We start from the raw sequence: 24469 nt of genomic DNA, 5'->3' as shown, positions 1-24469 counted from the left end.
GTTACCATGAAAACAATCCAACTTAAAATATAAAGCATACATTAGAATGATTGATTCGCAATGCTATGTTCACTGCTTACTTACTTAGGATTGTGTTTCTCATGCTCAGTCAGAGGATCTTCTCCAGGTTCAAATTGAGAAACTGTGACACCACATGTGTAGCATCTCACTGCATCAGATTTCCCTAAAAATTACAAGCACATGTCACTCATTGATTATTACCCCATAGCTTACAAATATGTAACAGAAATGTAAGGTGACATTCTCAAATTAATTAAACTAAGATATCAGTGCAGGAAATCTTAGCATGATTCTGAAGTGGTGCTTCTCTCAAGCCACTGCTAAATTTCATGTGTGATTTAAAGGATACCTTAGTGCAAAATTAAATAAAAGGCAGGGAGCAGGCATGTTTAGTGGACTCTGCTCATGTCCACCGCTTCCCCCCTTTTTCCTTTGTCCCCCTCCGGTACTGCCTACCGACCCCCGAAGTTACTTCCTGGTTGGTCAGGCTTGGGTTGGAAATCTACAGCTCAGAGCGGTGACCCTGAGCCTGACTTGGGATAGCCACCGCAAGGTTACTGCAGAGCACAGCGTGCAGCGGGCGTTTCAACTTACCTCCCCCGGGATCCTGACACCGGTAGTCATTCTCCTTCCTGTCTTCGGAGGCTCTGCATCCCCCTGGAGAGATTGCTGTCTGTCGTCATGGGAGTGGGTGGTCCAGGAGGGGGTGCTAGCTGATTGGCTGCCATGTGTCTGCTGACTGTGAGGTAAGGGGTCAAAGTTTAGCTCAATGATGATGTATAGGGGGTGGGTCGAACACGCCAAATGCTCGCTGTTCACCGCGAGTGCGAACAGTGGAAGTTTGCAGAATACTGTTCGCCGGCGAACAGTTTGGGCCATCTCTAGTGAGGATGACACAATAAAAACCATGTAATGATAGAAAAAATGATTGGTTGGTACAACCACATTAATGACAAGTGTTTATTTGACCCAATCACCATGTAGATCATTACACAATAAGAGTGAAGTGTAGTAGGAAGTCACAAACCAAGTAGCCAGAGACTGGTCAGATCAACAGGTGCGGGCACAAGGAGCCTGACTAGCATTTCATGCCAACCGGTGCTTCTTCCAAGGCTACAGCAGTGCTTCTTCCAGGGCTACAGCTTTGAAAGTAGTGTCGGTTGACGCAAAACGTCCGTCAGGCTCCTTGGGCCCGTAACCACTGATCTGACCAGTGTCCGGCTACTTGGCATGTGACTTCCAATACTTCACTCTTATCGTAGAAGGATCTACATGGTTATTGGGTCAAATAAACACTTGTCTTTCATGTGGTAGTGCCAGGCAATCCTTTTTTATACCATTACATAGTTTTTATTGTTATTATTATTGTTGTATTGTTTGTTGTTATTAGTATTATTTTATTGTTATTACAATGTGTCTCCGGTGCACCTTCTTGACCTAGAGCATGCGGCAGCACTTTGCAGTCACACCAAGCATCGCTATAGCATCCTACTACACATGCTGGACATTATAGTGCCGACCCCCTACCTTCTTTTACAATAAAAACTATAAGCATGCTACTGAGAATCAAGTTCAACCTGTATAGAAAAATCCTGCTTTGACAAGTCCAGAGGGCTCTGCATTGGCAAGTGGAGGCCATGTTTTAAATGATTCCAGGCGGACGTTCTCATCCTTAAAGATGTTCAAGTTTGTAACCGCTGCAAAAACACATAGATATAAGATTTACAATAATTAAACACCATATGTAAAAAACTATCTATCCCATGCAGCTTCAAAGAAGGCAGACATCATTTACAGTCATAAAAAAAGACACATTCATAGATTCTGTGATGAATTGCTATTATTTTATTTTAAAGTGACTCTGTAACAAAAATTGCAACGTTTTTTCTACCATCCTACAAGTTCCTAAACCTATTCTAATCTATTCTGGCTCACTGCAGCACTTTGTACTATCAAGGTCTCTGTAATAAATCAATGTATCTTTCCCCTGTCAGACTTGTCGGCCTGTGTCTGGAAGGCTGCCAACTCTTCTGTGCTGGTCTGTTCCTCTATGCACACTCCAGTGTGTGTTTTATTTACATAAGCCAGCAGCTTCTCTGTTATCTTATCAGTGATAGAAGAGAGCTGGATAAAAATCCTCCTCTGTTAGGCTGTGAAAGTAGCTGGCTGACACATACTGAGGAATTACAAACACAGGCACAGGCAGAGCTGTCTGCAGGAAGCCTGTAATGTTCAGTGCATGAGAGAAGAAGTGGACAGAAGGTAAACACACAAATGATCTTTTGAGATTCAAAAGGAAAGCTGTATACAGCCTGCTTGTGTATGGATGTATTTTCTATGTGTGGAAATATTGTACATCAATCTACTTCCTGTTTTGGTGGCCATTTTGTTTGTTTATAAACAAACTTTTTAAAACTGTTTTTGACTACTTTTAATGCGGCGGGGAGCGGCGAAATTGTGACAGAGGGTAATAGGAGATGTCCCCTAACACACTGGTATGTTTACTTTTGTGCGATTTTAACAATACAGATTCTCTTTAAGCAATAATTCATATTCCAGTGTTATATTGAACTATAGAATTAATCAATACTCCACATGCAAAATAGCTTTTTCCCTGACTGTATGTTGCCACATCCATTCATATAGATGAGGGAGGAACAGGTGTATGTGGAGTTGAAAGCCCAAAACAAAAAAAATGGTCATGGCTGTAACTCTGTGCTCATCTTTGCTGCTGTACAGATAATATGTGTGTTTGTGTGGAAGAGAGAATTATGTGAGAAAGGGCATAGGCTTAGGTACCCTGACCAGACATTCCGCTTTACCTGGGATAGGTCCCGGATTCAGGGTCACCTGTCCCAGGCTGCAGTTTGTCCCGAGAAATGTCCCGTGTTAGCAGCCAGATATCCCGGTAGCGGGACTCTGCGTGGCCACATTCCCCACCTCTGATCCACCCCCTCAGAAGCTACTGGCAGTGACTATCTCCAGCAGTGCTATAATTGGCTGTAGGCAGCAGATTTAAGATGAGGTTCCCCTTCAGGCCAACGGGGCAGGTGTGCCCTGTTCTTTGGCATCTGTCTCTGGCACTGCAAGGCGGGGGATGCCGGGAGTTGTAGGCTCTTCTCTGTTTCCTCTAGATTACAAAGCTGCACTCAGAACTTCATCTTTTGGCATGCTGTGCGCTATGGACGCCACTTCATCCTCGCTGTGAGAGTTACTGCTGGATGGCGATGAGTATGGGGTCTGGGGCTCCTGGCTGGTGCAGGGAGAGGGGGAGCCCTGGTATGGGGGAGGGCAGCTCCATGAGGACCCTGAACACCGGAGGGAACACTGTACACCTAAGGTACCACCCAGAGTCACCCTCCTACCCAGCAGTAACCTGATTCACCCTCCCACTGAGCAGCAGAGTGGTTCACCTTCCCACCCATGAGCACCCAGAGCCACCCTCCTACCCAGCAGCCCCCTGAGTCACCCTTCCACCCATCAGCACCCAGAGTCAACTACCTAGCAGCATCCAGAGTCACCAACCAGCAGCACCCAGATTTGCCCACCTGCCCCATCAGCACCCAGCGTCCCTCACCCATCAGCACCCAGAGTCACCCACTCATCAGCACAGACAGTCATCCTCACACCCATTAGCACCCAGCGTCTCCCACCTCTCAGTACCCAGAGTCACCCACCCATCAGCACTTCCAGTCACCCTCCCACCCAGCAGCATCCAGAGTCACCCACCCATAAGCACCCATAGTCACCCACCCTTCAGCACCCATAGTCAACCACCCTTCAGCGCCCAGAGTCACCCACTTAGCAGCAGCTTAGTTTTGACCTTCCTAGTTTTGGTGCAGGAACTGACTCTGGCTATGGCTGGCTACTTGATTGCCTTGTCCCTGATTTAGCTGCTCAGGAAAGAGGCAAGCCCCCCCCCCCCACCTACAGTATAAGTAGCCAAAGGTGCCCCCTTCCCCTGAATAAGATATTGGTGTCAATGGGGGTGGGGGTATGTGGCTTCCTGCTGTCTCCCCATCCCCAACACTCACAGACCTGCAGATCAGTGGAGACCCGAAGAGAGGAGAGCATCCCCACAGTAGCCGTGTGGCACACGTCACATACAGGAAGTGACCAATGACCTCACTTCCACATCTAAAGTATACTCCATGATTATTGCACCACTCTACCCACTATTCAGGTTGCCACTGATCTGAGGTCCTACACCTAACACTAACCTACCCCCTACCTATGTCTAACACTAACCTACCCCCTACCTACACCTAACACTAACCTACCCCCTACCTACACCTAACACTAACCTACCCCTTACCTATGCCTAACAATAACCTACCCCCTACCTACGCCTAACACTTACCTACCCCCTACCTAAACCTAACACTAACCTACCCCCTACCTATGTCTAACACTAACCTACCCCCTACCTACACCTAACACTAACCTACCCCTTACCTATGCCTAACAATAACCTACCCCCTACCTACGCCTAACACTAACCTACCCCTACCTACACCTAACACTAACCTACCCCCTACCTATGCCTAACACTAACCTACCCACTACCTACACCTAACACTAACCTACCCCCTACCTATGCCTAACACTAACCTACCCCCTACCTACACCTAACACTAACCTACCCCCTACCTACGCCTAACAATAACCTACGCCCTACCTACACCTAGCACTAAACTACCCCCTACCTACACCTAACACTAACCTACCTTCTACCTATTCCTAACATTAACCTACCCCCTACCCATTCCTAACACTAACCTACCCACTACCGATGCCTAACACTAACCTACCCCCTACCTGCACCTAACACTAACCTACCCCCTACCTATGCCTAACACTAACCTACCCACTACCTACACCTATAACACTAACCTACCCCCTACCTATGCCTAACACTAACCTACCCCCTACCTATTCCTAACACTAACCTACCCACTACCTATGCCTAACACTAACCTACCCCCTACCTGCACCTAACACTAACCTACCCCCTACCTATGCCTAACACTAACCTACCCCCTACCTGCACCTAACACTAACCTACCCCCTACCTACACCTAACACTAACCTACCCCCTACCTACGCCTAACAATAACCTACCCCCTACCTACACCTAACACTAACCGACCCGCTACCTATGCCTAACAATAACCTACGCCCTACTTACACCTAGCACTAAACTACCCCCTACCTACACCTAACACTAACCTACCCCCTACCTATTCCTAACACTAACCTACCCCTACCTATTCCTAACACTAACCTACCCACTACCTATGCCTAACACTAACCTACCCCCTACCTGCACCTAACACTAACCTACCCCCTACCTATGCCTAACACTAACCTACCCCCTACCTATGCCTAACACTAACCTACCACCTACCTACACCTAACACTAACCTACCCCCTACCTATGCCTAACACTAACCTACCACCTACCTACACCTAACACTAACCTACCCCCTACCTATGCCTAACACTAACCTACCCCCTACCTATGCCTAACACTAACCTACCACCTACCTACACCTAACACTAACCTACCCCCTACCTATGCCTAACAGTAATAACCCTGCTATGAAACTCCGCAAACTACTGTCCATACCACCACCTGGAGTTCAGCTGCACAGTAGCCAAACTCCACCATTGCTACCTGGTGTCCCTGCTGCTACTGTATATGGAGTCCAACTACACTATAGCCAAACTTCACCACCACTTTTAAACTCCAGCTCTTCTGCCACCCAAATTGGCAGCTATAGCCAAGATTTAAGAAAAGAAACTTGATGTCCATGGCGGCGCCCAATATCTGAATGACATCCACTACTAGAGAAGGTCATATATTTTATTCCTATAAAATATGCATGCACACATTCCTGTGAGCCATTGCCTGTCCTATGATCAGCAATGACAGGGCACCAGAACTTTATAGATATCCAATCTGTAATAAAATGAATATCACTTACCTGTTTCAGGGGGCGTTGTGCAATCTCTGCTGGAAGTATTGAAATATTTCCCCTGAAATGTAATGAGAAGGGCCAATAATTTAATAAAATAGGCCCTACATGGGATTGTGGCAATTAGAAGGGTTTGTGTTACAAGTGGTACCCCTGTCATGAAATTTACCATTGAGGTTAAGCTGTGAGGTAACTGTGCTGCTGATTGGTCAGGTCACTGGGCACAGGTTGCAGGGTGAAGAAATGTAGCTCATCTGGTGATTGGTCGGCAGGTGAGCAGTAGGTAGTCTGCCAGGTGTTGCTGGGGCTTATACAATGTTGCAGCAGCCTATCAGGTCAAGGTACAGGGTATAAATTAAGGGTCCGTCTCAGCACAATTTGCCTTTAGTCCAGAGCGGTCTGGGGAGCTCCCCACCCACACTTCCTGTTTAGGTAAAGCTATTTCTCATCGTGGTCAAGCTTTATTGGTTCTTCAAGTCACACAGGCTAGTGTGGACGAATATCGTGAAGGGGTCTTTTTGAAATTTTGAGTATTACAAGCGGTCCGAACCGTAGTGGTGGATCACAATGAACTGCTTTTACCTGTTTTGATTGTTGATGACAGTTTTTGATATTTATATATTTCAATAAAGTTATTTGGACCTCTTTGAGTTTTAAATAATCAATAAAGAAGGCCACGGCCAATTAAATGCCATTTTGGAGGTTGCGTATGGTGTCTTTTATTTTGAAATATTTATATGTATAACTTATATGTTGTCTACATTCCCATATACTGTTACTACTCACAGCATTTAGATAGTAAGGAAAATATTGGAGGTTACCTTACAGAGTAAATTCTAAAGGTACCCATACATCTAGCAAACATCTGATTTGATAATTATTATCGAATCGGTTGAAAATCGGTGCCACCAAGTGCATGCCCGATCGATGATGTGACCAATTTTGTGCTGAGCATGTCGATTGGACATGCTGCAAGATATGAAGTCATCATGGTCGATCGGGTGCGTGGCGGTAACGGCGAATGATATAAGGATGACCAACGAACATGACAAAACCCCCAGCGCTGTTATAAATGTATGTGTAATGTGCACATTTATACATTACCTGTCCTGTGTCGCGGTGCCCGTCCGTCTTCAAAATCCGACGCGCTTCCATTAGCGGTCCACATGCTGGCAGCGCATGGCACACATTTCATAAGATAGATGGGCACTGCGACACAGGATAGGTAATGTATAAACATGGCCGGATTTCAGGAAAGGCCACAAAGACCATGGCCTAGGGCACCAGGAAAGCAAGGGGCAGGCTGTGGGCAGCAGGGTGGCAGTAGCTTTTAGCCAGCCGAACATTCATTCTGCTGCATAGAGTTTGCACATAGTGGTGGACAGCTATCAACAGCCGGATCTGGCACTCAGGGGATGGAGGGGCAGCGAACGCACTCTTACAGTGATCTCTAAGCTGCCTGTCTGTCACTTACCAAATGTGCTACTCACCAAAGAGTTTAAAATCTAATCCCTGCCATCATGTCACTAACTTCCCCCAGAAGATCCTACAATCTAATCCCTTCCATGTTGGGGGGGGGGGGGGAGGAGTTTTGGATGCTGTCAGTCCGGCGGCAGCTGGTGATAGTGGGCCTTGGGCGGCAAAAAGTACAAATCCGGCCCTGTGTATGAATGCACACATACATGCACATTTATACGCTGGGGGAACAGCGGCGAGGTGGCGGACTCGGTCAATTCCCAAGAGATTTCATGCTGAAATTGGTCGGGAATTAGCCTGCGGTGTATAAGCAGCTGACTGATCTCTCTCTAATCAGATTTGATCAGAGAGAGATTTGTCTCTTAGTCGAATCTGCCCATCATCGTCTGATATATGGCTACCTCAAACTACTGAACTGTAAACAGCTAATCCCAAAGAAACATAAAGAAAAAGTCATGAAGGCTTTGAAACTATATACTGGAAACAGTATACATTTACCTACAAACCATCCCCATTTGGTGTATCAATTAGAATTAACTAACCTTAGCAAAGTAAATGTGATTTGAAAAATAAAAGTAAATCAGTGTATAAATTTACAGATTGTACAGGTTATATGGGGGCTGATTCATAAAGCTTTTCTGTTTGAAGAGAGTCTGAAGCGAGAATAAATCTCGCTACAGACCTCATAGATAGCAGGGGCATGTGTGCCCCTGCTAAAACGCCGCTATCCCGCGGCTTAACGGGGGGTCCCTTCACCCCCAAATCCCCTCGGTGCAGCGGGGGAGCGCTTCCTGGTTGGGGCAGGGCTAACCACCGCAGCCCTGCCCCACGCGCGTCTGTCAGCGCGTATCTCCGCCTCTCCCCCGCCCCTCTCAGTCTTCCTTCACTGAGAGGGGCGAGGGAGAGGCGGCGATGCGCCGCTGATAGACGCAACTGGAGGCAGGGCTGCAGCCGTTAGCCCTGCCTCCACGAACGACCAACTCTACGACCAACTATTGCGGGGGTGGGTTTGGGGGTAAAGGGACCCCCGTTTAGCGGCGCGATAGCGGCGGTTTAGCAGGGGCACACATGCCCCTGCTAACTATGAGCTCTGCAGTGAGATTTATTCTCGCTTCAGAGTCTCTTTAAGTATCTAGCCATTTACTGACAGGAAAGTGTTTTATGGCTGTAATTACTTATCAGTGAGGATTATGCTATAGTCTGACCCGGTCCCGACCCAGACAGAAACTGTCACTTCCATACCTGATGTTTAACTTTTCCACGCAAAAAAAGAAACAAAGGAACACAGCCTATTTATTTGTGTGCTTGGCACTGTATATACACATGTCTATCTCATCATGTCTCATGTCACCTCGGTTATCCTTTAAAGGGAGTGTGAAGCCCCCCAAAAAACAAAAACAGATACTTACCTAAGGAGGGGGGAGGCTCTGGTTCCTGTAGAGCCTTTCCCGTTCCTCTCCTCATCCCATCGTTCCTGCGCTGGCTCTCTGTTAGCAGTCTCTCTTCCACTGTGGGTGGGCTTCAAAAGTCTTCAGGCTTCCAAAGAAGCACTCGGGCTCCCAAAGACGGACCGCTACATACTGCACACACGCGAGAACGCTCTCTTGTGCATTCGCGCATGTGCAGTACAGAGCCACTCAAGCTCCCAAAGACTTCCGAAGCCTCCCATGGAGCGAGATTTGAACGGAGGAGCCTGTGGGGGAGCAAGAGGATGGGGAGAGAAATGGGCTCTATACGACCCAGAGCCTTCCCTTTCTTTAGGTAAGTATCTGTGTTATTTTGGAAGGTTTTTGATTCACTTTAAATTACTTAACTTCTGATTTGTTTCTCCTCATCTTATCTAACTTTACTCATGCTTTATCTCTCCTTAACTGACTTAACTCATGGTTTCTCTCTTCTTATTTGACTTAACTCATGATTTTCTCTCCTTGTGGTTGATTCACAAACCTTACTTTTTTACCTTAACTGTAATGCTGTGTTCCCATTTGTCGCAGTATCATGTGCGGCCAGTGGGAGCGGACAGCGTCGTGTTCCCTTTGACTTTACCCATTTCAGCCAGCGGGTATTTTTCACCATTTGCATCAGAGCAATTTTCACCTCCCATTCATTCGCCAATAACTTTATCACTAATTATCACAATTAATTGATCTATATCTTGTTTTTTTATGCCACCAATAAGGCTTTCTTTGGGTGGTACATTTCTTTACATTAACCCATTCGCGTTCCGTCGTTTTCACTTGAGAAATGTTCACCTCCCATTCATTAGCCTATAACTTTATCACTACTTATCACAATGAACTGATCTATATCTTGTTTTTCCGCCACCAATTAGGCTTTCTTTGGGGGGTACATTTTGCTAAGAGCCACTTTACTGTAAATGCATTTTAACAGGAAGAATAAGAAAAAAATGGAAAAAAAATGATTATTTCTCAGTTTTCAGCCATTATAGTTTTTAAAATAATACATGCCTCCATAATTAAAACTCACGTATTGTATTTGCCCATATGTCCCGGTTATTACACCGTTAAAATTATGTCCCTATCACAATGTATGGCGACAATATTTTATTTGGAAATAAAGGTGCATTTTTTCCGTTTTGCATCTATCACTATTTACAAGTTTAAAATAAAAAAAAATATAGAAATATTTCATCTTTACATTGATATTTAAAAAGTTTAGACCCTAAGGTAAATATTTACATGTTTTTTTTTATTGTAATGTTTTTGTTTTTTTATATTAAACACTTTATTTGGGTAGTTTTGGGAGGGTGGGAGGTAAACAGTAGTGTTATAATGTAAATGTGTGTTGATTTTCATTTTTTTTTTACTTTTAGTTGTAGTATTACTTTTTGGCCACAAGATGGCGGCCATGAGTTTGTTTACATGACGTCACTGTAAGCGTAACACACGCTTAGAGCGACGCATAGGGGAGGTAACAGCCAGAAAAGGCGCAGCTTCCGAGAGAAGCTGTCGCTTTTTCAGCGGGGGAGAGAAATCAGTGATCGGGCACCATAGCCCGATTCACTGATTGCCTGGCTAACAAACCGCGGGTCGGGAGCGCGCATGCACGCGCGCGATTGGCCGCAGGAGCGCGTGGGAGCGCGCATGGTTCCTGGACGTAGTTTCTACGTCCAGGAACCAAAATAGGTTAAGAATTATTTTTTTGTAAATGCATTTTAACAGGAATATTAAAAAAAAATTGAAAAAAATCATTCTTTCTCAGTTCTCAGCCATTATAGCTTTAAAATAATAAATGCTACCATAATTAAAACCTATGTATTTTATTTGCCCAATTGTCCCAGTTTTTACACCATTTAAATGATGTCTCTATCACAATGTATGGCGCCAATATTTTATTTAGAAATAAAGGTGCATTTTTTTTTTTTTTGCGTCCATCATTATTTACAAGCTTATAATTTAAAAAATGTTTGTAATATACCCTCTTCACATGCATATTAAAAAAGTTCAGACCCTTAGGTAACTATTTATGTTGTTGTTTTTCTAATTGTAATTTTTCTTTTCTTTAAAAAATTTATTTGGGTAATTCTTGGTGTGGGAGATAAGCAGTTAATTTTAAATGTAATAATGTGTGTTTATTCCATAAATAATGTATGTAGATGTAGTTTTACTTTTGGGCCACAAGATGGCCACAGTCACATTTTTGTTTTGTCCTGGAAGCGAGCAGGAGGACGGGAAACTTATCATTAGGCAACTTCCTTTCCTTTGGCAAAATGGGTCAAAAGAAGGACTTGTCAGGCTTGCAGAGGGATGCAGCACTCTTAAAATTGCAAAGCTTCTGAAGCGTGATCATCGAACAATCAAGTGTTTCATTCAAAATAGTTAACAGGGTCGCAAGAAGCGTGTGGAAAACACAAGGCGCAAAATAACTGCCCATGAACTGAGAAAAGTCAAGCGTGCAGCTGCCAAGATGCCACTTGCCACCAGTTTGGCCATATTTCAGAGCTGCAACATCACTGGAGTGCCCAAAAGCACAAGGTGTGCAATACTCAGAGACATGGCCAAGGTAAGAAAGGCTGAAAGACGACCACCACTGAACAAGACACACAAGCTGAAACGTCAAGACTGGGCCAAGAAATATCTCAAGACTGATTTTTCTAAGGATTTATGGACTGATGAAATGAGAGTGAGTCTTGATGGGCCAGATGGATGGGCCCGTGGCTGGATCGGTAAAGGGCAGAGAGCTCCAGTCCGACTCAGACGCCAGCAAGGTGGAGGTGGAGTATTGGTTTGGGCTGGTATCATCAAAGATGAGCTTGTGGGACCTTTTCAGGTTGATGATGGAGTCAAGCTCAACTCCCAGTCCTACTGCTAGCTTCTGGAAGACACCTTCTTCAAGCAGTGGTACAGGAAGAAGTCTGCATCCTTCAAGAAAAGCATGGTTTTCATGCAGGACAATTATTATTTTTTTTTATTATTATTTAGTATTTATATAGTGCCGACATATTACGCAGCGCTGTACAGAGTATACAGTATATATATATATATATCTTGTCACTAACTGTCCCTCAAAGGAGCTCACAATCTAATCCCTACCATTGCCATATGTCTATATTATGTAGTGTAAGTACTGTAGACTAGGGCCAATTTTTTAGAGTAGCCAATTAACTTATCTGTATGTTTTTGGAATGTGGGAGGAAACCGGAGTGCCCGGAGGAAACCCACGCAGACACGGAGAGAACATACAAACTCTTTGCAGATAGTGCCCTGGCTGGGATTCGAACCAGGGACCCAGCGCTGCAAGGCGAGAGAGCTAACCACTACGCCACCGTGCTGCCCGTGCCCGTGCTGCCCGTGCGTGCTGACAATGCTCCATCACACGCGTCCAAGTACTCCACAGCGTGGCTGGTAAGAAAGGGTATAAAAGAAGAAAAACTAATGACATTGCCTCCTTGTTCACCAGATCTGAACCCCATTGAGAACCTGTGGTCCATCATAAAATGTGAGATTTACAAGGAGGGAAAACAGTACACCTCTCTGAACAGTGTCTGGGAGGCTGTTGTTGCTGCTGCACGCAATGTTGATGGTGAACAGATCAAAACACTGACAGAATCCATGGATGGCAGGCTTTTGAGTGTCCTTGCAAAGAAAGGTGGCTATATTGGTCACTGATTTGTTTTTGTTTTGTTTTTGAATATCAGAAATGTATATTTGTAAATGTTGAGATGTTATATTGGTTTCACTGGTAAAAAATAAATAATTGAAATGGGTATATATTTGTTTTTTGTTAAGTTGCCTAATAATTATGCACAGTAATAGTCACCTGCACACACAGATATCCCCCTAAAATAGCTAAAACTAAAAACAAACTAAAAACTACTTTCAAAAATATTCAGCATTGATATTAATGAGTTTTTTGAGTTCATTGAGAACATGGTTGTTGTTCAATAATACAATTATTCCTCAAAAATACAACTTGCCTAATAATTCTGCACTCCCTGTATGTTCCCATTCATTGATCTCCGGGCTAACAGGGGGGGACGGTACAGGACCGCATAGCAGCGCAAAGCAGCAGCCGTTTGGATGTGACAGTCACGTCCAAGCAGCTAAAATGGTTAGAGGAGTATACGTTGCTATGAAGGTAAGGCATACTACACTGCAAGGAGCAAGCGTAGAGTGCATAGCGGACGCTAATTGTTTTTTAAATGCTGAAACAGTGCTCATTTGTGAATAAAGGCCTAGGAGAGATAAATTGTGAGTTAAGTCAGTTAAGGCGAGATAAATTGTGAGTTAATAAGTAAGGTAAGATAATTCAAAAGAAAAGCTTTGTAAATAAACCCCCAAGTGGAACTGTAAGGAGAGGACATTTTATTACAAAAAAAGGGAAAAGAGAGTGTGAGGAAAAGAAGAGATAAGCAAAACAGAGAAACAAATCACCTTACCCTGTCATCAATGTGACAGAGAAAACATTCCTCATGCAGCATGGGAGGAATCATGTTGGATGCAGAGCTAGAGCTTTTTTGTTTGGTTGGTTTTGAATCTTATTCCCTTAGTGGAAAATGCTCCGATTTTTCTTACATAGATATCCACATTTAAGCAGATTGGTTAGGCAGGGAACACACTTGCTGGAATTGTACACGTTTTGTCACCAATGGCAAAACGCACACAGATAAACTTGCCATTGAAGTTCAAGGCCTACTTGTAAAACGCATGTCGTTAGTGTTTGTTCGGGTTTTGCATTTGCATTTTTCCCCATGATTTCAATCAAGCAGCTTTCTGCTTTTTCTCGCACTATTCGTGCATTTGTAATTACAATGTATTCCGCTGTATCTGAAAACTTGCAGAAAAAAAAATCAAAAAATCCTGTGTGAGAAACGCAAACGTGAACATACTATGATGGAAACCTGCGAATCCTGGGCAAAAATGACCCTGCAAGTGTGTTCCCTGTGTAGGGCACACAAATCCGAGCCAGTGCCTGCACACTAATTCCCAATCCGACTGAAGAGGCTGTGGGGGGGGGGGGGGGGGGGGGCATTTAGATAGCAAAGGAGGGGGCCGGAGGAGAAGGGGGTGAGCAGTGGGCATCAGGACAGCTTCTCATACATGCCTGCTCCCCCCCCCCCCTCTTCTTTCTCCAACTGTGTTCGGCTATGGTATCCTTTAAATATCAGCAGCATTATCTATTCTAAGACCAAGGAGGAGCTTCCTGTGATGTCATTACCCACAAAACAGTGCATCCAAGGCTGAATTTTAATCAGCTTAGGATAAACATGGGAAGGATTTCACCCTTTCAGCCAGATTTCCATTGGCTGCAGGACTTTTTGCCTTTGCAGACCAGGCTTTCTCCAACAAGCTTGCCTAAATCTTCATACTGGTGGTGAGTTTGTATCCACCTTACAGTTTCTTATTGATCAAAGCCATAAAACATACATACAAACATAAAATACCTCATGCAGTAGAGTTTAAAGAATTGTACACTATCAGGGGCAAGCCCAGGATTTTGAAGGGGGACGTCCTGAAAGGTCTCCCTCAGCCACGCACAATACAGTATAATAATATGGTAGGTCATCATGCTGGGTACACATAATGCAAATTCCTGTCCGACTGACAGGATCTGACTATTATTTCCTAAATGTTCGATCTGCTCCCGATCGACAACGGGATTGATCAGGATTAGTTTCGATACAGATAATAATGAGGACAGCCGACATTACTAATGAAGGGGAAAGTGAAGCATTCACACAGCAGGGCACAGGGCTGTGCTCATACCTGGCTCTGTTCCCCAGAGCTGCTCCATGCTCTGTACACAAGCTGCTGTTCTATGCTCTGTATACACACTGCTGCTCCATCCAAAGTCCACTGTAGCAGGGAAATAAAGGGGGAAATACTGTAAGCTGTAGGATACCTGCAGATATTCTGGTGTCTCAGCTTGTGCCTGTTCCCAGACACTGCACCGGCCCTGGTCTGAGGTGGGATTGTGGGCAGCTGTAATCTCCCCGTGTTTGTCTATGACTATGTCTGCTAGGTCCGAGGTCTATTTCCAGGAGAGAAGATCATACAGTACTAACCTTATCTGCAACAGTTTTCAAAGGCTGACATTGTATGCAAATGTATGCATCTTTTTGAAAGAGAATGTGAATGAGGAGAACTTGGCTTTTCCTTCTCAGCTCTTGATATACAGTAGGTGGGCCTCTTCCACAATAAATCTCCGAGAGATGTAGATGACCAAAACAATTAGTACTTACTGTGCATCCTTCAAATCCAATGTATGAACTGATGTATTCCTGTATTTCTTCAGAAGTTTTCTTACTTTTGAGGTAATCACACCTGTTTGGGTGAACAAAATAAAATTTATAAAACTAACCAATTACATCATCATTTATTATATACGGTATTGTTAATGTTAGGCCAATTTCCTTTTTCAGAGAGTAATTATTCTGTACTTCAGGAAATGAATGTCAAGGCAGAGCAGGCAGTGCTGCAGTATGGGGCCTGAACAGTGGCAGTGTCACACGGGCCCCAGCTTGCAATAATAACATCCTGCTCCCGTTGAAACAATCTACGCTCATAGTCACCCCTTCCCACTGTCTTTGTTCCTCTTCTCCTCTTCCCCCATCTTCACTCCTCGTTGCCTCACTCCCGCTCTCCACGCACCTGGTTGCCCCTGTTTGCTATCTTTGCTCCTGGTCACCCCTTCCTGCTGTCTTTGCTCCTGGTCACCCTTTCCCCCTGTCTTCACTCCTGGTCACCCCTTCTTGCTGGCTTTGCTCCTGGTCGTCCCTTCCCGCTGTCTTTGCTCCTGGTCGCCCCTTCCCCCTTTCTTCGCTCCTGGTTGCCCCTTTCTCCTGTCTTTGCTCCTGGTCGTCCCCTTCCTGCTGTCTTCACTCCAGGTAGCCTCTTCCTGCTGTCTTCGCTCCTGGTCACCCCTTCCTGCTGTCTTCTCTCCTGGTCACCCCTTCCTGCTGTCTTCACTCCTGGTCGCCCCTTCCCACTGTCTTCACTCCTGGTAGCCTCTTCCTGCTATCCTCACTCCTGGTCACCCCTTCTTGCTGTTTTTGCTCCTGGTCGTCCCTTCCCGCTGTCTTTGCTCCTGGTCACCTTTTCCCCCTGTCTTCGCTCCTGGTCGCCCCTTCCCGCTGTCTTTGCTCCTGGTCGCCCCTTCCCCCTTTATTCGCTCCTGGTTGCCCCTTTCTCCTGTCTTTGCTCCTGGTCACCCCCTTCCCGCTGTCTTCACTCCAGGTAGCCTCTTCCTGCTGTCTTCGCTCCTCGTCACCCCTTCCTGCTGTCTTTGCTCCTGGTCACCCCTTCCTGCTGTCTTTGCTCCTGGTCGCCCCTTCCCACTGTCTTCACTCCTGATAGCCTCTTCCTGCTATCCTAACTCCTGGTCACCCCTTCTTGCTGTTTTTTCTCATTGTTGCCCCTTCCCGCTGTCTTAACTCCTGGTAGCCCCTTCCCCCTATCTTCGCTCCTGGTCACCCCTTACTGCTGTCTTCACTCCTGGTAGCCTCTTCCTGCTGTCTTCTCTACTGGTCGCCCCTTCCTGCTGTCTTCACTCCTGGTAGCCTTTTCCTGCTATCTTCACTCCTGGTCGCCCCTTCCCGCTGTCTTTCCTCCTGGTTGCCCCTTCCTGCTGTCTTCTCTCCTGGTCACTCCTTCCCTCTGTCTTCGCTCCTGGTCACCCATTTCCCCTGTCTTTTTTCCTAGTCACCCCTTCCCTGTCTTCAGGATTTTGGACAGCGGTGGGGAACGGGTGTGGGCATTTGCATGTGTGTGGGTCATAGGTGTGCGGGTCATGACCTTGCGCGCATAGGTTGTGTGTAATTGTGGGGGAGGAAGTTGCGGTTGTGGCCTAGCGCCCATTTTTAAATGGGTTGGCCTTTTTTACTAGTTGTTATATAATTATACGTGGAAGATAAAGATTTTTCCTACTTTTCAGTGGGACTGTTTTCTGGACATTATTTTTTGCAATAAAGTTAGAGGAATTTTCGCTCATCCCTAATAAGGATTAGGAGGCAATATAACTCACTCAGGAAACCACTTGGCATGTTGCTTCCAAGGATCTGTTTCTTGCCAGTTTCCCAGACATCCACCACAACTGAAACACTGCACTGCGTCTCTTCTGCCTGGAAGGTGCAACAAAAGCAATAATACTACATCTAACTGAAAACATGACAGTCAGTGTACTGTGAGGTGTAAGGGTAACACTAGTTACAGTAAAAGTAAAACATGTAGAGGAATTGAGCTATGATTGTCCAGTATATTACTAATGCTATGCAAGTTGCAACAGTAATATTTTTATGCTAGCAGAACTGTTTTACACTGTTTACTTGAAAATGCTATTTGCTTGCCTGTTATGCTGATCCTGAGCCTTTGGATGTTCCAGAATTACAGATGCAGAATGAGTATGCAGGTCAGAAGCTCTGACTCCACTGGCTGAATATTTATTCCAAGTGACATATAATACTACGGACAAATTTTCCAAATGTGTCACAATTTTTCTAGATTGTTCCTGGTGGCACTTTTTGGGTTGATTGCCATACAGTCATGCTGATCAGCTCCTGGCTCTTCACTGCTAGGGGGATGCATGAGCTACACAGATCTGTTGGAACTTCTATTGACGTTGGCATTAAATTACAATAGCAAAAATGATCGCAGTACTTTGTGCAGTAGTCGTCAGAGATCTTAAAGATCCAAACTGTTGTGATGGCCGTAATCGCCGCGCATCACAAAATGTTGTTTGTGTAATCGCACGCATGTTTATGTACCCGCATCAGGAGATTGCAGAAACGATCACTCATCGCGTTAAAAAAAGCAAGTCATCGGAAAAATCGTGGAAAAAAATGTGTCGTGGGTACGAGCCTTGAGAGATCAAATTGCACTTCTGATTACTTGAAGAAGAGGGGGAATTAGACATGCTCTTGTCTCAAAAAACACACAGAGTGCATTTCTTTCTATTGTCCTTGTGTCCTGTGCAGGGTCGGACTGGGACACTGGGGGCCCACCAAAGAAATTTCAACCTGGGGGCCACACATCCCATGATTGCAGTGAAAAAAGGGAGTGACTATGCACCGGAAGGTGGGCGTGGTCATGATGTATTATGGACAGGGCCAAATGTACATGATCTTAGCAGCATTGTAAGTCAGAGACACTGCTGCCCAGCAAAACTTTGCATAGAGTCCCCTCCTTCAACATAAAGTAATGTCCTACTTTGCAGAGGTTGCGACTGCAGAGGTTGCAGAGGTAGCGACCGCATCGGGGCCCTTGGGCCAAAGGGGCCCCGAAGGGCCCTCCCTCAACTACAGTATTACCTCTCTATTGGTCCCTTGCTCATAATAATCACTTCTATAGATACTTTGAACAGTGGTAATCATTAACAACATTAACAAGCTATTTCCCATTCAGGGCAGGGTTGCCAAGCGTCCGTCAAAAGACGGACTGTCCGTACAGAAGCTCTTAAAATAGAGCTGTCCGTACTGCCCGTATTTCCTGGGCAGTCGTCCGTCCAAATGCATGCATTTTCTTCTAATCTATTCTGCGCATGCGCTATGCGCGTTATTTCCCCCTCCCTCAGTGACTCAGTCTCCCCTCAGCTGCCCTCTCCTCCCCGGGTGTCCCCTCCAATCAGCTAGCGTCTTTTTGCCACTCGCTGCCCAATAAGAGAAGATGCAGGCAGCCGGGAGCCGCCCCAGCCCACTGAGCACAGCAGCCAGCGACTCGAGTGTCACAAGGAGGAGCCGAGGAGGACGGCAGCCAGGTCGGAGCTGAGGTCGCAGCACAGCAGCAGCAGACTGGTCTGACACACAGCCGCCGAGCCACCCCACCCAGCAGCAGCAGCCAACGACCAGGAGCAGCTCAGCAGCCTGCATTGCTGAGCCTTTGGAAGAGAGAGTGAGCCCACACACACAGGCCAGCCCAGCAGCTGCAGCCACCCGCCAGGAGGAGGGACCAGTGACCAGCCAGGGTAAGGAGACAAACAAAAAGCCGAGTTGACCCAGCAGCCAGCACACGCACTCACTGTGTGAGTCTCTCTCTGTGTCTGTGGGGGGGAGGGGGAGAGGAGAGAGGTACCCCTGGGAACTGGGAGTCTGTGTGAGTGTGTGACTGGTTGGGGGACAGACAGGGGGAGACTTAGTTGCAGCCAGGGACACAGGAGACAAGCAGCCGACCCAGCACACTCACTGAGTGTCTCTGTGTGTCAGAGAGAGAGGTACCCCTGGGGGCTGGGTGTCTGTGGGACTGGTCTAGGTCCAGACAGACAAGTGGGGGACAGGGGGAGACTTAGCTGGAGAAGTGCTGTGCTGCCTGTCACTGGAGGGGACTGGGCCTGGTGGGGACTGTATGATAGGTGGGTCATGTAAATGTGAGTATGGTTGTCAGGAATGATAGTGCAGGACAGGTAGACAATGTTGACTGCATGGTAATGGCTGTTAGGAATGATGGTGTAGATAGATAATGTTGACTGTATGGGTGGGCTGGGTTATGTGAGTTATGGCTGTTAGGAATGGGAGTCGGGGACTTGTCGTTCTGTGAGGTGAGCATCATCATGGCATGCCAATTGTAGTCCTGTGCATCATCTGACAGCATGCTGCTTGGGACTTGTAGTGCACTGCCCCCTCTTACTGACATGATTTCAATGCATGCTGGGACTTTTAGTGCTCCTCAGACAGAGCAGGGTACTGAACTTGCACTGCAGTGCCCCCCTGTCATCTGCTACTGACAAAGCATGCTGGCCTGGGACTTGTTGTACCCTCACATCATCTTCTAGTGACAGTCAGAGCAAGAGCGTGCTGCTTTCACCTGCTGCCAGCCAGAGAGAGAGAGAGGCCACACAGTAGCAGAATTCTATGACCAAGCGAGTGGGTGTCTGAGAGTCAGTCAGTTTGGTCACTTCACTGGTGGTGATGCTGGGTCCCCCGTCCCTACCCTGAGTGCTACTAGTGCCACTGCCTGACAGCCAGGCCCACTGCCACAAGGATTCTCAGACTCAGAAAGGCTACCAATGGGGTACCATGCTTGGTAAATTTAAAGTGTACCAGAGATGAGACACACTTACCTTTTTATACATACCTCCTGGGGCTTGCTCCAGCCCCATGCGCACGGATCGCTCCCACGCCGCCGTCCTCCACTGCCTGCAGCAGTTCTGGTACCGGGTCCCATAATTTCCTCCAGTTGCGGCCAGTCTGAGGCTATTTATGTATTTCTCCAGCTCCCGCTGGTGAGATACGTAGATGGTGCACTTCTCTTGTGCAGACTGGCTGTGACAGGAGGAAGTTACAGGACTCAGTAGTGGGAGCGAGCGATCTGTGCCCATGGGGCTGGAGCAATCCCCAGGTATGTATAAAAGGTAAGTATGTCTTGTCTCTAATTTATTTTTACATGTGCGCATGCATACTTATATAACCACTGCAGAACCTCTTGGAGGACAGGAGTTTCCCCAGAACCTGCATAACTTAAAGGGAACCTAAACTGAGAAGGGTATGGACATTTCTTTTTAAAGTAATACTAGTTGCCTGACTCTCTTGCTGATCCTGTGTCTCTAATACTTTTAGCCACAGCCCCTGAACAAGCATGCAGATCAGCTGCTCTGACTGAAGTCAGACTGGACTAGCTGCATGCTTGTTTCAGGTGTGTGATTCAGACACTACTGCAGCCAAAGATTAGCAGGACTGCCAGTGCCAGGCAAATGGTATGGTTTAAAAGGAAGCATCCACATCCCTCTGTTTAGGCTCCCTTTAAGTGAGTATCTGCACTGGACACTCAAACACTTGAGTAAAACAAATTACGTGTGTATTGTATATGGTAATTTCCAAACCTAAAACCTCATTTTAAGAATTTTGCTCTCAGTGACATTTTTGGTTTCTCCATATTTGTTGCACACTGATTAAACAGGTGGTGGCTAAGGGAAAAACTGTTGTTGCTGTTGAAAATTGACTGTTTTTGGTTGAGTTTATTTTGATCATTGTCAATGTGAAATATTGTTCTCTTTGAACGTTTCGGTTATGCTAGGAAATGGTCAATGGAATGCTAATGCTGATCTGATGCTACTTTTTATGAAGATTGAAAATGGTGCAAATGCTGCTTGCTTGATTGGTTAGTTTACAGTGTACATAGTGTTCTATACAGTTGGCATCATCTTGGAATTCCTGGCATCTCCTTGACCACCCTTTATATAATGCCTTTTTATATAAAGGAAATCATGGTATTAAATACCTTTTGAATGCTGTTAAACAGTTCAATGCACTTTAGTTTCTGTTATTGAACAATGTTGCTAAAGTAGTTTATGGAACAATGCCTGTAGTTAATGCTGCTAAACTGTACATTTTGGTATTCTGTTAAAGGACAACTAAAATGAGAAGAAAATGTAGGCTGCCATATTTCCTTTTGAAACAATACCAGTTGCCTGGCTCCTGCTGATCTCTTTGCTGCAGTAGTGTCTGAATCACACACCTGAAACAAGCATGCAGCTAATCTTGTCAGATCTGACAATGTCAAACACCTGATCTGCTGCATGCTTGTTCAGGGGCTATGGCTAAAAGCATGAGGCAGAGGATCAGCAGGACAGCCAGGCAACTAAAAGGAAATGGGGCAGCCTCCATATCCCTCTCATTACAGTTTGAAACACGTAAGCAGTTACAATCTGACAGGATATTGGACTAGCACATCTCCTCATGGGGGATTCATAGTGTTTTGTTTGTTTTTAAAAGCACTTTCAAAAATGCATTTGCTCAAACCAAATGCTTAAAAGGGTGTTAGCAAGTAAGGAGTCTGGCTAGTGACTGGTATCTTACTATTGTGACAGTTAGGGAATGCTTTTGGAAACAAAGAAAACCCTGAGAATCTGCCATTAGATGGACTAGTCCAAAACCTGTCAGATTTTTAACTGCTTGCTTGTTTTGCTGTACTGGTCCATTAGGAGTTCAGTGCCATTTAGTTTTTATTGAACAATGTTGCTGGTACACTGGTTTCTGCATTGATGCCTGAGGTTAATGCTGTTTAAAAGAACTTTTTGGCATTCTGTTAACATTTCAGTGCAGTTTTCTTATTGAACAATGTTTTGAGGAATAATGCCTGTGGTTAATGCTGTTAACAAGAATAAAATCTGTGTTCACAACATTTTTTTTTTTTGTTTCTCTATTCAGTTTTAGGTTTAACTTTAATAATGCCAAAAAGACATTTGAAAGATTATCTATCTAATCTCTATCTAGGCAATCTTACTTTGGGTAAGAAAGTCTTCTCAGTTCAGGAATGCTGTTTCGCATGAGCCTTATGCAGTAATTACCTGCTTAAGCTATATTTCTCTCCCCCCGAAATCACAAGAAGTTCCCCAAAAAGCCCGCTACTGACTCCGCCCCCTGACTCCGCCCCTGTCCGTCCAAAACTTGGGGTGTCCAGATTTTTTGACCAATTTGTCCAGCAAAAATAAGAAATTGGGTTGGCAACCCTGATTCAGGGGCTTAACTAGAAATCACTGGGCCCCCCTGCAAAACTTTCAATGGGGCCCCCTCCCCCTGCACGCCGAGTAGGGACTGTCTACAAATCTTTGTCTACAAAACTTTGTACGATTCGTTATCAGAGGCTGAACAGATGCAGTCTTTAGAACAATTGTGCAGAGAGCAGAAACGTTTTTCTCTCCTTGGACTTGGTTGTCAGATTCTCAGGACAGGGCCCCCCTGTGGCTTCTGGGCCCCCCTGCAGCTGCATCCCTTGCAGGGTCTATTGTTACGCCCCTGTTCCCATTCCCTTCTTGCACCTCTGACACTGTAGTTGCCATTGGCAGGTTTTAGTGCGTCGTATCAATTGTTATGTATAGAGTGCTTGGGGGGCCCCATTGTAAAATTTGTATCGAGGCCCTAAGCTCCTTAGCTACACCACTGCTCTCAGCATGAGTGATTACAGCACTAAGAAGAGAATTTTTGTGCTGCAGGCAGCAATTGGAGCTCTGTCAGACAAGGAGGGGGGGGCCCACCAGAGACCTGGAGGGGGGGCCCACCGAGGGAAAAAACTGTACTACTGTGGCCCAGTCCGACCCTGGTCCTGTGCAAGAGTTCCAGTCCACTTTAATCATCTGTGTTGATAACCCTATAATTTTGTTTCTGACTCTTTGTGGCTTAAGGTCAATATTGAGGGCTGATACCTACGATATTGACACTTGTATTGACAATTATTGACACGATTGACAATAATTGTATTGATATTGACAATTGACATGCTATAGGCACTTTTTTTTCATGCAGTTCAATCCATCACTTACCAGTACAGAAGAATCCAGCAGCAGCGAGTTGATCTGGCTGGATCCTAGCATAGAATGGCCAGTTTCTGTAGGATTTCAGTCGGACTTTCTCTGTTTTGTACATATCTAAAGAAGCTGGGTCAAGGTCTGAGGTTTGAACTGGAACTTCATACTTAGAAATATTACCAACATCTTCTCCTTTCATGAAGCTGCAAGTTGGGTTATGTTCAACATGAAGCTTCTCTGGTGAGCTTGCTAAAGGACACCTGGAGAGCACAAGTCCACAGCAGAAGCACTGAACACTGCTGCAGACTCCGGTGAAGTAGAACCCAGCACTGGATGTTACTTCTGGAGACCACCATGAAGATTGGTTAGATTCATGAAGACTTAAGAATGATTTCAATCTCTTTGCCTCGCACCTCATGTCAAAATTATATTGTGTTCCTAACTGTTGACGAATGGTAACTTGTTTTGCTTGTAAATCTTTGGCAAATTTGCTCCAGTCGATTCCAAACACTAAATCAATCGGCAGCCGCTGTACAAACTCTAGAGAGTCAAACTCATTAAAGTTAATGAGATCCACACTTTCTTTATCATCTTCACTGTGGCCTGAAGAAGCCATTGTCGTTCTGAAATGTAATTTTACAATGTAAAAAAAAAATTGTAGCAAGACCAGACTAAATGAATTTCAAGAGTAACACAGATGCCTCCATGGCAGCATACTGATTGGGGCTAGCCCAACCGCTAACTCCATAGGACATTTTAACTATAAAGGCGCTTTATAAATCAATAATAATAATAAGATCTTTATAGTGGTCCACTCTTCTTTCTGTCCTTCCTCGGGACATTTCACTCTTCTGACTAGTTGTTGTTTTATCCTCCCGTCTTCCGTTCAGGTTTATCTCTTTCCTGGACGTAGACCCTGGGGATAGCTTCTATTTTTGCCTCAACATTGGCCTGGTTTTTGGTCCCTGTTGGTGAGGCATATATCTTTAACCACTTAGGTACGAACGGTCCCTGCCCCCTTAAGGACCAGAGACCACTGGTACCAGACATGACCACATAATGATGACTCTCCGCACATACCCACCACTACTGCTGTGCACACCGCACATCTGGCACATCTGGAGGCTCAGGCCACCCACTCTGCCATCTCTAGTGGCTATTGACTACAAATACACTACAATTAAGCTGACACTCTTGCTAGGGTTGTTTATTTTAAAAAAAAGTGTTTGTTTTTTTAAGAAAAACAAGTAAAAATGTCTTTAATGTTATATACATGTATGTACACACACACACACACACAC

At 45.4% G+C, this 24469-nt stretch overlaps 1 protein-coding gene across 1 annotated transcript in view; it reads right to left on the bottom strand.

The window, feature by feature from the left end:
* Positions 1 to 23784, bottom strand: part of LOC137538462 (baculoviral IAP repeat-containing protein 1e-like) — an 86111-nt gene extending 62327 nt beyond the window's left edge. Inside the window, exons 1-6 of the mRNA XM_068260709.1 lie at positions 23184 to 23784; positions 16959 to 17055; positions 15178 to 15259; positions 6009 to 6060; positions 1599 to 1718; positions 85 to 184 (exon numbers count right to left, since the gene is read on the bottom strand). Of these exons, the coding sequence (XP_068116810.1) occupies positions 85 to 184; positions 1599 to 1718; positions 6009 to 6060; positions 15178 to 15259; positions 16959 to 17055; positions 23184 to 23784 (1052 nt within the window). The remainder of the gene's footprint in view (positions 1 to 84; positions 185 to 1598; positions 1719 to 6008; positions 6061 to 15177; positions 15260 to 16958; positions 17056 to 23183) is intronic.
* Between the last annotated feature and the right edge of the window lie 685 nt (positions 23785 to 24469).

Source organism: Hyperolius riggenbachi, chromosome 1 (assembly GCF_040937935.1).
Source record: "Hyperolius riggenbachi isolate aHypRig1 chromosome 1, aHypRig1.pri, whole genome shotgun sequence".
Classification (NCBI taxonomy): Eukaryota; Metazoa; Chordata; class Amphibia; order Anura; family Hyperoliidae; genus Hyperolius; species Hyperolius riggenbachi.
Note: the sequence above shows the minus strand (reverse complement) of the source record. Positions and strands in the feature narration are given on the sequence as shown.